The sequence below is a fragment of the Salvelinus fontinalis genome, unplaced genomic scaffold (genome assembly GCF_029448725.1).
Source record: "Salvelinus fontinalis isolate EN_2023a unplaced genomic scaffold, ASM2944872v1 scaffold_0286, whole genome shotgun sequence".
Taxonomy (NCBI): Eukaryota; Metazoa; Chordata; class Actinopteri; order Salmoniformes; family Salmonidae; genus Salvelinus; species Salvelinus fontinalis.
In genome coordinates this window covers 147,872-164,950 of record NW_026600495.1, presented here as the reverse complement: position 1 = coordinate 164,950, position 17,079 = coordinate 147,872, and the positions used below count along the sequence as shown (strand labels likewise).

The following is a 17,079-nucleotide window of genomic DNA, read 5'->3' as shown; positions in this document are numbered from 1 at the left end:
GTAATTCAGGCTGTAATAACAAAATGTGGGGTAAGTCAAAAGGTATGAATAATTTGTGAAGGCACTAGCTAGCTTTTGGTAGAATGAGTGGTTATGTTATGCTGTTTATAATAGTAGTGTGACTGACTATTGTTATGAAATTATATCATAGTTATCAAACAACGACCTGTGAAGTAATGTGCCTGTATTGTAGCCTGCGGTGTTATTTATGCATGACCGCAGCGATACAAAACCTCCGCCCGGCCGACCCAATGACTTAAGACAGTGCTCAGCCAGAAAACACACACACGCAGAGAGAGAGAGAGAGCGCGTCCGTTAGTCTATGAGATGCTGTAAGGTGATTATTGTATCGGAGGCTCTGGATGTAGGACCGTCTCAAAGGTAAGACCAAGCAGCAGACATGCTTATGGCGGTGGCTTCTTAAACTCATTTTGAACACTTGTTGATGTTTTTTCAAAGCGTATGCTACTGTCTCATGGTTGAACAGAAAAGCGAACAGGTGACACCTTATTGATACTAGTCAGGCTATGTTGACGCGTGGTCCTCCGTATTCAGGCTAAATTGACGCGTGGTCCTCCATAATCAGGCTAAATTGACGCGTGGTCTTCCATAGTCAGGCTAAATTGACGCGTGGTCTTCCGTAGTCAGGCTAAGTTGACGCGTGGACTTCCGTAGTCAGGCTAAGTTGACGCGTGGTCTTCCGTAGCTCAGTCGGTAGAGCAATGCAGCTCCAAGAGAGTGGGTTTGATTCCCGGTATCACCCATATGTAAGAAATGCATGCATGTCGCTTTGGATAAATTGGCGTATATTATTACATTGTTACAATTCCAGGGCATATTGGGTGCTACAATACTATATATACAGTGCGTTCAGAAAGTATTCAAATCCATTGACTTATTCCACATTTTGTTGTGTTACAGCCTGAAATCATAATGGATTAAATAAAATATATGAAATAATGTCTGCTTTTTTAAAATGTTTTTACCCATCTACCAATAGATGCCCTTCTTTGTGAAGCATTGGAAAACCTCCCTGGTCTTTGTGGTTGAATCTGTGTTTGCCATTCACTGCTCTACTGAGGGACCTTACAGTTATCTGTATGTGTTGGGGTACAGAGATGAGGTCGTCTTTCTAAAATCATGGTTATTAAACATGAGTCCATGCAACTTTATTATGTGACTTTTTTTCTTATGAATTAAAACACATTTTTTACTAATTAATTTATTTAGTTAAAATAAAAGAAAGAAATAAAATGTAGTCTTGCCATAACAAAGGAGTTGAAAACTTACTGACACAAGACATTTCAGATTTAAATTTTTCATAAATTTGTTTAAAAAAAATCCCAAAACATAATTTGACTTTGACATCATGTGGTGTGGTATTGTGTGTAGGTCAGTGATGATTAAAATAAATAAATATGTAATCCATTTTAAATTCAGACTGTAACAACAACAACATGAGGAAACGGTAAAGGAGTGTGAACACTTTGTAAAGCCGCTGTATATAACACTGTTTTGTGGTTTTATGAGTAACCTGCTGTGCAGTTGAGTTAGTGAGTGAGAGGTCAAACCTACTGGTGACCCCAACACTCTTATCTTGCCTCAGAACCCTCTAGGCTTTATTTAGCTCAGTGGACTAACACAGTCTTAGGCTACATCTACTCTTAGAGACATTGATGGAACTTAAGGATTTTGGGCACTGGCCAGCCGGGCTAATAGACTGTGATTTCCACTAGCCCAGGAAACATTAGGTCCAAACTCCGTGCGATGCGGTACTTGAAAAGACATAATTAGCCACAGAGCTAGTCTGGCATATTTTCTACTAGCCCAGTCTGAAAAGTACTAGCCAGCTGGCTGGCTAGCTTAATTTCCATTCCTGCTTAGAGGTAATACTAGTTGTTGGTATGTTGCTTCCATTACTTTTTACACTGTCGACTCTATTGTCCTCCCTAAAGATCAAACGTCAAAGGTCGTGTGTGCCATTGTTTGTTATCCCAGGCAGGCAACGGGAGAGGGTGTTACGGATTAAAGATTCACTAAGAACACACAGTAAACCAGGAGGAAAACGATGCATTATGTATGAGAGAAGTCAATAGGACGATAGAAAGGTTAGTCTATTCTTAGTCTTATTATAGGAAGACGATATGGACAGGAAAAACATGAGGAGTAACCTCTTTCTCTCTCTCTCTCTCTCTCTCTCTCTCTCTCTCTCTCTCACTCTCTCACTCTCTCTCTCACTGTGTCTCTGTCTCTCTCCGCTCTCACTCTCTCTCACTCTCTCTCACTCTCTCTCACTCTCTCTCTCTCTCTCTCACTCTCTCTCTCACTGTGTCTCTGTCTCTCTCTCTCGCTCTCTCTCACTGTGTCTCTGTCTCTCTCTCTGTGTCTCTGTCTCTGCCTCTGTCTCACTCTCTCTCACTCACTCACTCGCTCACTCGCTCACTCTCTCTCTCTCTCTCTCTCTCTGTCTCTGTCTCTGTCTCTCTCTCTCTCTTTCTCCCCACTGTGTTGTCCAACTGGATCTCTCAATAGCAGTGCATATGAGGAACACCCACAAGCCGAACCACCTGTGTGTATCCACCTGTTCACATATAATCATCATCAATAACATTGTAATCTTCCTCCTCTTCTTAGATGTCATGGTGCCCTCCGTACCGTAGTTCTAAATTCCGTCACGTCTACGGTAAGGCCTCCACCAAAGACCACGGTTACCACGGAATCCCGATCACACACAGCGTCCATGACAACCACTACTGCTCCGTCAACCCACTCTTCATTGCCATAGTAACGGAATGCTCCGGGGGCGGTGCTTTCTTGGTCCTCTCCATCCATCACGTACGTTACCGGAGAGAGGCTATACGGACACGTTCGGTGCCCCTAAAAAATGATTATGCATGTTAACACAGCGAGAGTTGAGTGGGGATCGACAAACGGATTCGGTTCATCCTTATGAGCCCTGCCCAGCCAGTTTACTTTATGGTTGTGGCTAGAAACTTCTTCAAGATTTTAAAACTTGTCTGCTGAATTCGTGAGATTGTTAAGAATCATTCCGTTTTTATTGGACTACAAAAGCCTGTCACCCTGGCCTGATATTAGCTACACCAGCTAGCTACTTCCCTCTCCTTACTGGCCTGATAATAGCTACACTAGCTAGCTACTTCCCTCTCCTTACTGGTCTGATAATAGCTACACTAGCTAGCTACTTCCCTCTCCTTACTGGCCTGATAATAGCTACACTAGCTAGCTACTTCCCTCTCCTTACTGGCCTGATAATAGCTACACTAGCTAGCTACTTCCCTCTCCTTACTGGCCTGATAATAGCTACACTAGCTAGCTACTTCCCTCTCCTTACTGGCCTGATAATAGCTACACTAGCTACTTCCCTCTCCTTACTGGCCTGATAATAGCTACACTAGCTAGTGTTAATAATTCGTTTTACTTGAGACAGGAGACCAAGTGGAGACATAGGACGAGGTGGATAATTTTATAATAAGGCAGGTTTATTCAAGTGTAAAAATATTATGCAAAGCGTGCAGCACGGCTCTTTCTATCTGATCCGTATGGGGTCGTCAGGAAAAGAGAGAGTTTCCAGAATTGTTCAGTACTATACAGACAACAAGCAAAGTAGGTAGATCTGCGAGTCCGGCCTTCCGATTGGTCGATCTGGGTCTTGGGTAGTCCTGATCAGGCCTGGTGTCCACGTTCCATTGGTTCCTGAGAGTTCTTTGTCCTGAGGTCCAACCATGGGTTGGGTGTGTCTGTGGTTATTATGGGGGAGGGGAATTATGTGTGTCTATAGTTGGTGTCTTAAGTCCAGCATATGTCCAAGAGAAATGAGGAGTATGTGTGTTTTTGTATAATATATGGCTTATGTTGAAGTGTAGTTATTGCTAGTTTCCAGTCTCTATTTCAATTTCTTACACTAGCTACTTCCCTCTCCTTACTGGCCTGATAATAGCTACACTAGCTAGCTACTTCCCTCTCCTTACTGGTCTGATAATAGCTACACTAGCTAGCTACTTCCCTCTCCTTACTGGCCTGATAATAGCTACACTAGCTAGCTACTTCCCTCTCCTTACTGGCCTGATAATAGCTACACTAGCTAGCTACTTCCCTCTCCTTACTGGCCTGATAATAGCTACACTAGCAAGCTACTTCCCTCTCCTTACTGGCCTGATAATAGCTACACTAGCTAGCTACTTCCCTCTCCTTACTGGCCTGATAATAGCTACACTAGCAAGCTACTTCCCTCTCCTTACTGGCCTGATAATAGCTACACTAGCAAGCTACTTCCCTCTCCTTACTGGCCTGATAATAGCTACACTAGCTAGCTACTTCCCTCTCCTTACTGGCCTGATAATAGCTACACTAGCTAGCTACTTCCCTCTCCTTACTGGCCTGATAATAGCTACACTAGCAAGCTACTTCCCTCTCCTTACTGGCCTGATAATAGCTACACTAGCAAGCTACTTCCCTCTCCTTACTGGCCTGATAATAGCTACACTAGCAAGCTACTTCCCTCTCCTTACTGGCCTGATAATAGCTACACTAGCAAGCTACTTCCCTCTCCTTACTGGCCTGATAATAGCTACACTAGCTAGCTACTTCCCTCTCCTTACTGGCCTGATAATAGCTACACTAGCTAGCTACTTCCCTCTCCTTACTGGCCTGATAATAGCTACACTAGCTAGCTACTTCCCTCTCCTTACTGGCCTGATAATAGCTACACTAGCTAGCTACTTCCCTCTCCTTACTGGCCTGATAATAGCTACACTAGCTAGCTACTTCCCTCTCCTTACTGGCCTGATAATAGCTACACTAGCTAGCTACTTCCCTCTCCTTACTGGCCTGATAATAGCTACACTAGCAAGCTACTTCCCTCTCCTTACTGGCCTGATAATGGCTACACTAGCTAGCTACTTCCCTCTCCTTACTGGCCTGATAATAGCTACACTAGCTAGCTACTTCCCTCTCCTTACTGGCCTGATAATAGCTACACTAGCAAGCTACTTCCCTCTCCTTACTGGCCTGATAATAGCTACACTAGCTAGCTACTTCCCTCTCCTTACTGGCCTGATAATAGCTACACTAGCAAGCTACTTCCCTCTCCTTACTGGCCTGATAATAGCTACACTAGCAAGCTACTTCCCTCTCCTTACTGGCCTGATAATAGCTACACTAGCAAGCTACTTCCCTCTCCTTACTGGCCTGATAATAGCTACACTAGCAAGCTACTTCCCTCTCCTTACTGGCCTGATAATAGCTACACTAGCAAGCTACTTCCCTCTCCTTACTCGACTGATATTAGCTACACTAGCTAGCTACTTCCCTCTCCTTACTGGCCTGATATTAGCTACACTAGCAAGCTACTTCCCTCTCCTTACTGGCCTGATAATAGCTACACTAGCTAGCTACTTCCCTCTCCTTACTGGCCTGATAATAGCTACACTAGCTAGCTACTTCCCTCTCCTTACTGGCCTGATAATAGCTACACTAGCTAGCTACTTCCCTCTCCTTACTCGACTGATATTGGCTACACGAGCTAGATACTTCCCTCCAAGAACCCTAATCGAATATTTAAAAAAGGATTACAATATTGAGATGTATCCACCAATCCAAAGAAAGGATAGGTTTAAGCTGGACAGCCCGCCGTACCGCTTTGTGGACAACAACTCCCATTCCTTTGTTAGGGCGGAGAGACATACATCTTGTCTGTATATCCATCATCTTTGGCATAGCCTCTCCCAAGTTACTGAGTGACCTCACTTCCTGTTTACGTAATTTCCTAGTTACGCCACGTCCTCTTCCTGCTGTCAGATGATTTTTACTGGTCTGCTTTAGTCGTGTGTATGTTAAATTATTGCTTGACAAGCCTAGTGAATGCATTATACATCATGTTGTACGTTCACTATCCTGATCTCTTTTTAAGCATTATTTGTATCCCCCCCTCTTCCTCACCACCTCTTCCTTCTCCTGGCTCTCTTCTTCTCCTTCTTCCTTACCTCCTCGTTCTCTCCAGACTGGTAAAGTAGACCCCCACCACCCCAGGGTGTGTGGTCACAGTGCCAGGGTGTTGGATGTCAAGTGGAATCCCTTTGATGACCACTGCATCGCCTCCTGCTCTGAGGACTGCACCGTCAGTACTACAGATATGCACGCATAGTAGTCATTAGTACACACTATACATAGATATACATGCACAGTTGTCGTTAGTACACACTATACACTGATATACAGCCACAGTAGTCGTTAGTACACACTCTACCCTGATATACAACCACAGAAGTCGTTAGTACACACTATACAACCACAATAGTTGTTAGTACACACTATACCCTGATATACAGCCACAGTAGTCATTAGTACACACTATACACTGATATACTGCCACAGTAGTCGTTAGTACACGCTATACACTGATATACTGCCACAGTAGTCGTTAGTACACGCTATACACTGATATACAACCACAGTAGTTGTTAGTAAACACTATACACTGATATACTGCCACAGTAGTTGTTAGTAAACACTATACACTGATATACTGCCACAGTAGTCGTTAGTACACACTATACACTGATATACAACCACAATAGTTGTTAGTAAACACTATAACCTGTTGACTCCTAATTAGTCCACAGTGGATATGAACTCTGATGTTTCAAAACTTTCTTTGAAACTGTCTTTATTCCCAGTGCTGAATTGAAGCTCTGTGTGTGTGTGTGTGTGTGTGTGTGTGTGTGTGTGTGTGTGTGTGTGTGTGTGTGTGTGTGTGTGTTGAGTGTGTTGTAGGGCTGTCCCCGACCCAAAAAAATCTTGGTCAACACGAAAGTCGTCTGTTCTTTCGACCAATCAATTGCTGGACATTTTTAAACGTGTATTTTCCCATATATAGACACACCCTATTGGTTAATAATATCAACTACATGTACTGAGCTTGTCTGATGCATTAAGCTTACGATTGAATGAAATAAGACAAAAGCCTAAAGAGGGCGCCAGAGATCTAGATAACCAGAAGAAGAAAAAAATAACCTGACCCAACTATTCTCCTCATGCTCCTGCTGGCTTTCTCACATTCTGCCATTACTCTCCTGAAGTTGCTGCTAATAGGCTACATGAGGAGTCGGAAACCTTTCTCATGTTGAAAGACAATTTATCTTACCATTTAAACCGATCGGCATGACAGTTACGGTTTTCATTTGCACATTTTTTTTTTAAACAGTTTTATTTAATTTATAATGTCTTCATATCTTAAAATAATTGTCATGTAGTTAATCAAAATTCAATCTAAATATAAATGAAAATGATACAAACCTAAGAAGTAACTTATATTGCCGTTGGCCAACTATGTTAAAATAGCCTACATAAAGCCAACAAATAAAAACATTGCAGCCTGATAAAAATAAATATTTAATAAAATCACATTGGCTACACATTGCCTGTCTGCAACAAACTTGAATCATTTTTATTTTTTATCAACTATTAACTTTAGCCTTAAGCATGTGCTAGCAAACTTGCAAAATTGTATAAAATATTCTGGGTCCTCAGTTTCCTGTGCCAGTGAGCTTGGGACAGACACAGCAGCTGTAGGCTATTTGAGCAAGGGATAAGAAGCAGTGCTTGACTTGGGCAGGAGCTCACCGGAGCAGTGTACCGGCACCTCAAATGTTCTACTGATTGAGCTCCTGTTCCTCTTATAGAATATGAGCTCAAAAGTATTGTGGAGCTCCTGCACCTAAATATAAACAGTACCAGTACCCAAAATGAGTTCTGGAACCTGTTTCAGTCCAAGTCAAGCACTGATAAGAAGTAATCAGGTAGACCTATTTTATGACGTTTCCACTGGATCAGAGCATGATATTTTTCCCTTTCACGCTGAGTGGTTATCGACAGGGAGAGAGCTGGACAGAATTTTCCAATACATTGAGGAACTATTGTCATTCTCAATGTGATGTAAAGACAGACTTTGTTTGCTTGATGTTTGAGGTGAAGAAAACATTACTTTGAGAAGCTCCACAGGTCATTATTGGTGGTGCTTTAAGCCAATCAGAAATACTATCAGATCCCCAAAATGGGCACATTTATATGTCTACATTTGCCCGTAAGCCAGCTAGCCTATAGGCCTACTTCTATGTGTAAATCAGGCCAGCTAGCCTATAGGCCTAATTCTATGTGTAAATCAGGCCAGCTAGCCTATAGGCCCACTTCTATGTGTAAATCAGGCCAGCTAGCCTATAGGTCTACTTCTATGTGTAAAAAAGGCCCTGTTAGCCTATAGGCCTACTTCTATGTGTAAATCAGGCCAGCTAGCCTATAGGTCTACTTCTATGTGTAAATCAGGCCAGCTAGCCTATAGGTCTACTTCTATGTGTAAATCAGGCCAGCTAGCCTATAGGCCTACTTCTATGTGTAAATCAGGCCAGCTAGCCTATAGGCCTACTTCTATGTGTAAATCAGGCCAGCTAGCCTATAGGCCTACTTCTATGTGTAAATCAGGCCAGCTAGCCTATAGGTCTACTTCTATGGGTAAATCAGGCCAGCTAGCCTATAGGCCTACTTCTATGTGTAAATCAGGCCAGCTAGCCTATAGCCCTACTTCTATGTGTAAATCAGGCCAGCTAGCCTATAGGCCTACTTCTATGTGTAAATCAGGCCAGCTAGCCTATAGGCCTAATTCTATGTGTAAATCAGGCCGGCTAGCCTATAGGCCTACTTCTATGTGTAAATCAGGCCAGCTAGCCTATAGGCCTACTTCTATGTGTAAATCAGGCCAGCTAGCCTATAGGCCTACTTCTATGTGTAAATCAGGCCAGCTAGCCTATAGGCCTACTTCTATGGGTAAATCAACATTGACAGGAGCTCTTCAAACAAAAGACAGTGACTAAATTGACAGAACTCGTAGAATGGAATTAAATAAACCAAAACTTGTTTCTCAAATGTGTAGACCTCACAGTGAAATGCTGAATACAACAGGTGTAGTAGACCTCACAGTGAAATGCTGAATACAACAGGTGTAGTAGACCTCACAGTGAAATGCTGAATACAACAGGTGTAGTAGACCTCACAGTGAAATGCTGAATACAACAGGTGTAGTAGACCTCACAGTGAAATGCTGAATACAACAGGTGTAGTAGACCTTACAGTGAAATGCTGAATACAACAGGTGTAGTAGACCTCACAGTGAAATGCTGAATACAACAGGTGTAGTAGACCTCACAGTGAAATGCTGAATACAACAGGTGTAGTAGACCTCACAGTGAAATGCTGAATACAACAGGTGTAGGTAGACCTCACAGTGAAATGCTGAATACAACAGGTGTAGTAGACCTTACAGTGAAATGCTGAATATAACAGGTGTAGTAGACCTCACAGTGAAATGCTGAATACAACAGGTGTAGTAGACCTCACAGTGAAATGCTGAATACAACAGGTGTAGTAGACCTCACAGTGAAATGCTGAATACAACAGGTGTAGTAGACCTTACAGTGAAATGCTGAATACAACAGGTGTAGTAGACCTCACAGTGAAATGCTGAATACAACAGGTGTAGTAGACCTTACAGTGAAATGCTGAATACAACAGGTGTAGTAGACCTCACAGTAAAATGCTGAATACAACAGGTGTAGTAGACCTTACAGTGAAATGCTGAATACAACAGGTGTAGTAGACCTCACAGTGAAATGCTGAATACAACAGGTGTAGTAGACCTCACAGTGAAATGCTGAATACAACAGGTGTAGTAGACCTTACAGTGAAATGCTGAATACAACAGGTGTAGTAGACCTTACAGTGAAATGCTGAATACAACAGGTGTAGTAGACCTCACAGTGAAATGCTGAATACAACAGGTGTAGTAGACCTCACAGTGAAATGCTGAATACAACAGGTGTAGTAGACCTTACAGTGAAATGCTGAATACAACAGGTGTAGTAGACCTCACAGTGAAATGCTGAATACAACAGGTGTAGTAGACCTTACAGTGAAATGCTGAATACAACAGGTGTAGTAGACCTCACAGTGAAATGCTGAATACAACAGGTGTAGTAGACCTCACAGTGAAATGCTGAATACAACAGGTGTAGTAGACCTTACAGTGAAATGCTGAATACAACAGGTGTAGTAGACCTTACAGTGAAACGCTTACTTACAAGCCCTTAATCAACAATGTAGTTTAACCAAAAAAATATGAATAAGAAATAAGAAATAAAAAAGAACAAGTAAATAAATAGCAGCAGTAAAATAACAATAGCTCCACTATATACAGTGGAGTATCGGTACAGAGTCACTATTAAGGTTAGGGACACACAGACTCATGGAATGTGGTCTTATCACCAAGCCATTTGTAAATCAGTTGCCAACCCAAAGCTTCTGAGGCTCTTCTCAGTTCACACAGACACAGATGAGAAAGTAACAATAGATCCCTATTCTATATAATAATAAAAGCATAAAAGAGTATTCAATATAACCTTGTAATTATTCTAGCACAAACAATAGAAGGCAACAAAAATATAAAACATTCACACAATGAAGTTATGAAACAATGAATGTGCACAAATTGGCGGGAGAGAAGTGCATTCTGGGAGGGAGAGAAGTGCATTCTGGGAGGGAGAGAAGTGCATTCTGGAGGGGAGAGAAGTGCATTCTGGGGGGGAGAGAAGTGCATTCTGGGGGGGAGAGAAGTGCATTCTGGAGGGGAGAGAAGTACATTCTGGAGGGAGAGAAGTGCATTCTGGGGGGAGAGAAGTGCATTCTGGGGGGGAGAGAAGTGCATTCTGGAGGGGAGAGAAGTACATTCTGGAGGGGAGAGAAGTGCATTCTGGAGGGGAGAGAAGTGCATTCTGGAGGGAGAGAAGTGCATTCTGGAGGGAGAGAAGTGCATTCTGGGGGGAGAGAAGTGCATTCTGGAGGGAGAGAAGTGCATTCTGGAGGGGAGAGAAGTGCATTCTGGAGGGGAGAGAAGTGCATTCTGGAGGGAGAGAAGTGCATTCTGGAGGGGAGAGAAGTGCATTCTAGAGGGGAGAGAAGTGCATTCTGGAGGGGGGAGAAGTGCATTCTGGGAGGGAGAGAAGTGCATTCTGGAGGGGAGAGAAGTGCATTCTGGAGGGGAGAGAAGTGCATTCTGGGAGGGAGAGAAGTGCATTCTGGGAGGGAGAGAAGTGCATTCTGGGAGGGAGAGAAGTGCATTCTGGAGGGGAGAGAAGTGCATTCTGGAGGGGAGAGAAGTGCATTCTGGAGGGGAGAGAAGTGCATTCTGGGGGGGAGAGAAGTGCATTCTGGAGGGGAGAGAAGTGCATTCTGGGGTGGAGAGAAGTGCATTCTGGGGGGGAGAGAAGTGCATTCTGGAGGGGAGAGAAGTGCATTCTGGAGGGGAGAGAAGTGCATTCTGGGGTGGAGAGAAGTGCATTCTGGGGGGGAGAGAAGTGCATTCTGGAGGGAGAGAAGTGCATTCTGGAGGGAGAGAAGTGCATTCTGGAGGGGAGAAGTGCATTCTGGAGGGAGAGAAGTGCATTCTGGAGGGGAGAGAAGTGCATTCTGGAGGGGAGAGAAGTACATTCTGGAGGGGAGAGAAGTGCATTCTGGGAGGGAGAGAAGTGCATTCTGGAGGGAGAGAAGTGCATTCTGGAGGGGGGAGAAGTACATTCTGGAGGGGAGAGAAGTGCATTCTGGGAGGGAGAGAAGTGCATTCTGGAGGGAGAGAAGTGCATTCTGGAGGGGAGAGAAGTGCATTCTGGGCGCATGGTCATTCCGACATCTGCATTGGCCATGCATCATTTACGGTGATATGGCCTCAGCAGAATTGGGGGCAAGAATAGCCTGAAGGAAGTGAGTTTGTGTTTATAAAGGAGGTACCTGCCCCAGCTACCGTCAACCAATCATGACAATGGGGAGCTATACAGAGCCCTCCTCGTTTGTGTTTACATTTGGGAGGCGCTGCGGTACGGAGCTCGATTTGGCCTCCGGGGGCTCCGCAAAAGTCACACCCTCTATGTGGAGCCTCCGACCACTTTTTCGATTTTTTTTCCGATTTTTTTATTTAAATTTTATTTTTGTTCATCTTTATTTAACTAGGTAGGCCAGTTGAGAACAAGTTCTCATTTACAACCGTGACCTGGCAGTTCGACACAAACAACAAAACAAAGTATTTTAGTCTCGGCCTCCACAATGGATTAGTTCACAGAGATGGGGACTAAAACAAGCTCGGTCGACCACCAGTCTACTGACCAAACAATCAACCAGTCTACTGACCAAACAATCAACCAGTCTACTGACCAAACAATCAACCAGTCTAATGACCAAACAATCAACCAATCTAATGACCAAACAATCAACCAGTCTAATGACCAAACAATCAACCAGTCTAATGACCAAACAATCAACCAGTCTACTGACCAAACAATCAACCAGTCTACTGACCAAACAATCAACCAGTCTACTGACCAAACAATCAACCAGTCTAATGACCAAACAATCAACCAGTCTAATGACCAAACAATCAACCAGTCTAATGACCAAACAATCAACCAGTCTAATGACTAAACAATCAACCAGTCTAATGACTAAACAATCAACCAGTCTACTAATTGGGGTCAGCCCTAGTGCGTTGACGGGTGTTGTGTGTGTGTGTGTGTTGACACGTGTTGTGTGTGTGTGTGTGTGTGTGTGTGTTGACATGCGTTGTGTGTGTGTGTGTGTGTGTCTGTGTTGACATGCGTTGTGTGTGTGTGTGTGTGTTGACATGCGTTGTGTGTGTGCGTGTGTGTGTGTGTGTGTGTGTTGACATGCGTTGTGTGTGTGTGTGTATCTGTGTTGACATGCGTTGTGTGTGTGCGTGTGTGTGTGTGTGTGTGTTGACATGCGTTGTGTGTGTGCGTGACCCCTGTATGTGTTACAGGTAAAGCTATGGGACATCCCAGACAATGGTGTCCATCAGAACATGACCCTCCCTAGGAAGGTGCTTCAGGGTCACAGCCGCAGAGTCAACCTGATAGAATGGCATCCTACTGCTAGGGATCTACTGGTCAGCTCAGCCTACGACTACAAGGTAGAAACACACGCACACTGTCTGAAAACACACACACACACACACACAGTCTGAAAACACACACACACAATGTCTGAAAACACACACACACACATTGTCTGAAAACACACACACACAATGTCTGAAAACACACACACACACAATGTCTGAAAAGACACACACTCTCTCTCCTCTCTCCTCTCTCCTCTCTCCTCTCTCCTCTCTACAGGTGATGGTCTGGGATGTGTCAGTGTGTGACTCCGTGCTGAGGAACCCAGTATGTGTTATATCTCTTCACACTGAGCTGGTTCTCTCCATGTCCTTCAACAATGACGGCAGCTCTCTAGCTACCACCAGCCTGGACAAGAAGATCAGAGTCATGGACCCACGCACTGGACGCCTCATACAGGTCTGTCTGGGTGTGTCTGGGTCTGTCTGGGTGTGGGGGCTGGTCAAAGTCCCGGTACTTTACCAACATCATGGTAATTTACCAACGTCCCGGTAATTTACCAACGTCCCGGTAATTTACCAACGTCCCGGTAATTTACCAACGTTTTGGTAATTTACCAACGTCACGGTAATTTACCAACGTCACGGTAATTTACCAACGTCCCGGTAATTTGCCAACGTTACAGTAATTTACCAACATCCCGGTAATTTACCAACATTACAGTAATTTACCAATGTTACGGTAATTTACCAACGCTATGGTAATTTACCAACGCTACGGTAATTTACCAACGTTATGGTAATTTGCCAACGTTACGGTAATTTACCAACATCCCGGTAATTTACCAACATTACAGTAATTTACCAACGTTACGGTAAGTTTCCGAAAATCTGGTAATTAACTAATAATGTTGGAAATCTATGGAAACGTTGTTAATTTATATGAAAGTGATTTATGTGTCCGTGCCGTTGACAGTCTAGTAGATTAGTAGAGATTAGTAGAGATGATTCAGGAGAACATGACCAGTTAATAACTAAAACATCTAGAAGGATTATAGAGTTGGAAAGAGGGCCCTGTCTTTAACGTTATTACTCGTGTGTCTGTGTCTGTGTGTCTCTGTGTGTCTGTGTGTGTGTCTGGGTGTCTGTGTGTGTGTGTCTGTGTGTGTCTGTGTGTCTGTGTGTGTGTGTCTGTGTGTGTCTGTGTGTGTGCGTCTGTCTGTCTGTGTCTCTGTCTGTCTGTGTCTGTCTGTCTGTCTGTCTGTCTGTCTGTCTGTCTGTCTGTCTGTGTGTGTGTGTGTGTCTGTCTGTCTGTGTGTGTGTGTGTGTGTGTAGGTGTCCAGCAGTAAACACCACAGGGCCAATAAGGTGGTGTTTATAGGAGACCAGAACATGTTGTTTTCTACTGGCAGCTCACCATGGAACCAAAGACAGATCACATTATGGGATCCAGTGAGAGAGATGCACGAACACACACACACACACACACACACACACACACACACACACACACACACACACACACACACACACACACACACACACACACACACACACACACACACACACACACACACACACACACACACACACACACACACACACACACACACAGTCTTGTACAGCTAACCTTGTGGGGACATACAATTCAGTCCCCTTCAAAATCCTATTTTCCCTTACCCCTAACCCTAAACCTAACCCTAAACCTAACCCTAACCCTAACCCTAACCCTTGCTCCTAACCCTAACCCTACAACTAACCCTAGCTCCTAACCTTAATATTTAACTTAATTCTAACCCTAACACTAATTCTAACCTTAACCCTAAACCCCCTAGAAATAGCATTGGACCTTGTGGGGACTAACAAAATGTCCCCAGCTGGTCAACTTTTTGTTCGTTTACTGTTCTTGTAGGGACTTCTGGTCCCCACAAGAATAGTTAAACACGTCCACACACACACACACACGTCCACACACACACATGTCCGCACATACACACCATTCATTGTTTTATCTCTGACATGTAGGATGATCTGTCAGAGCCGCTGTCGGAGGAGGAGGTGGATGGAGCTGCAGGAGTTCTCTTCCCATTCTATGACCCTGATACACACATACTCTACCTGGCTGGCAAGGTAATCAATACTGATCAATACTAACGACCCTGATACACACATACTCTACCTGGCTGGCAAGGTAATCAATACTGATCAATACTAACGACCCTGATACACACATACTCTACCTGGCTGGCAAGGTAATCAATACTGATCAATACTAACGACCCTGATACACACATACTCTACCTGGCTGGCAAGGTAATCAATACTAATCAATACTAACGACCCTGATACACACATACTCTACCTGGCTGGCAAGGTAATCAATACTAATCAATACTAACGACCCTGATACACACATACTCTACCTGGCTGGCAAGGTAATCAATACTGATCAATCACTCTGCTATGACCCTGATACACACATACTCTACCTGGCTGGCAAGGTAATCAATACTAATCAATACTAACGACCCTGATACACACATACTCTACCTGGCTGGCAAGGTAATCAATACTGATCAATACTAACGACCCTGATACACACATACTCTACCTGGCTGGCAAGGTAATCAATACTAATCAATACTAACGACCCTGATACACACATACTCTACCTGGCTGGCAAGGTAATCAATACTGATCAATCACTCTGCTATGACCCTGATACACACATACTCTACCTGGCTGGCAAGGTAATCAATACTAATCAATACTAACGACCCTGATACACACATACTCTACCTGGCTGGCAAGGTAATCAATACTAATCAATACTAACAACCCTGATACACACATACTCTACCTGGCTGGCAAGGTAATCAATACTAATCAATACTAACGACCCTGATACACACATACTCTACCTGGCTGGCAAGGTAATCAATACTGATCAATCACTCTGCTATGACCCTGATACACACATACTCTACCTGGCTGGCAAGGTAATCAATACTAATCAATACTAACGACCCTGATACACACATACTCTACCTGGCTGGCAAGGTAATCAATACTGATCAATCACTCTGCTATGACCCTGATACACACATACTCTACCTGGCTGGCAAGGTAATCAATACTGATCAATCACTCTGCTATGACCCTGATACACACATACTCTACCTGGCTGGCAAGGTAATCAATACTGATCAATCACTCTGCTATGACCCTGATACACACATACTCTACCTGGCTGGCAAGGTAATCAATACTAATCAATACTAACGACCCTGATACACACATACTCTACCTGGCTGGCAAGGTAATCAATACTAATCAATACTAACGACCCTGATACACACATACTCTACCTGGCTGGCAAGGTAATCAATACTAATCAATACTAACGACCCTGATACACACATACTCTACCTGGCTGGCAAGGTAATCAATACTGATCAATACTAACGACCCTGATACACACATACTCTACCTGGCTGGCAAGGTAATCAATACTAATCAATACTAACGACCCTGATACACACATACTCTACCTGGCTGGCAAGGTAATCAATACTAATCAATCACTCTGCTACGACCCTGATACACACATACTCTACCTGGCTGGCAAGGTAATCAATACTGATCAATCACTCTGCTACGACCCTGATACACACATACTCTACCTGGCTGGCAAGGTAATCAATACTAATCAATACTAACGACCCTGATACACACATACTCTACCTGGCTGGCAAGGTAATCAATACTAATCAATACTAACGACCCTGATACACACATACTCTACCTGGCTGGCAAGGTAATCAATACTAATCAATACTAACGACCCTGATACACACATACTCTACCTGGCTGGCAAGGTAATCAATACTGATCAATACTAACGACCCTGATACACACATACTCTACCTGGCTGGCAAGGTAATCAATACTAATCAATACTAACGACCCTGATACACACATACTCTACCTGGCTGGCAAGGTAATCAATACTAATCAATCACTCTGCTACGACCCTGATACACACATACTCTACCTGGCTGGCAAGGTAATCAATACTGATCAATCACTCTGCTACGACCCTGATACAC

The 17,079-nt window shown here is 43.6% G+C and overlaps 1 protein-coding gene across 1 annotated transcript in view; it reads left to right on the top strand.

Annotated features, from left to right (window-relative positions):
- Nucleotides 1–303: 303 nt before the first annotated feature.
- LOC129845390 (coronin-2A-like) overlaps nt 304–17,079 on the top strand; it is a 35,464-nt gene continuing 18,688 nt past the window's right edge. The window contains exons 1-7 of the mRNA XM_055913300.1: nt 304–381; nt 2,635–2,835; nt 6,020–6,136; nt 12,893–13,042; nt 13,251–13,430; nt 14,306–14,422; nt 14,996–15,100. Coding sequence (XP_055769275.1) covers nt 2,635–2,835; nt 6,020–6,136; nt 12,893–13,042; nt 13,251–13,430; nt 14,306–14,422; nt 14,996–15,100 — 870 coding nt within the window. The 5' untranslated portion in view covers nt 304–381. The remainder of the gene's footprint in view (nt 382–2,634; nt 2,836–6,019; nt 6,137–12,892; nt 13,043–13,250; nt 13,431–14,305; nt 14,423–14,995; nt 15,101–17,079) is intronic.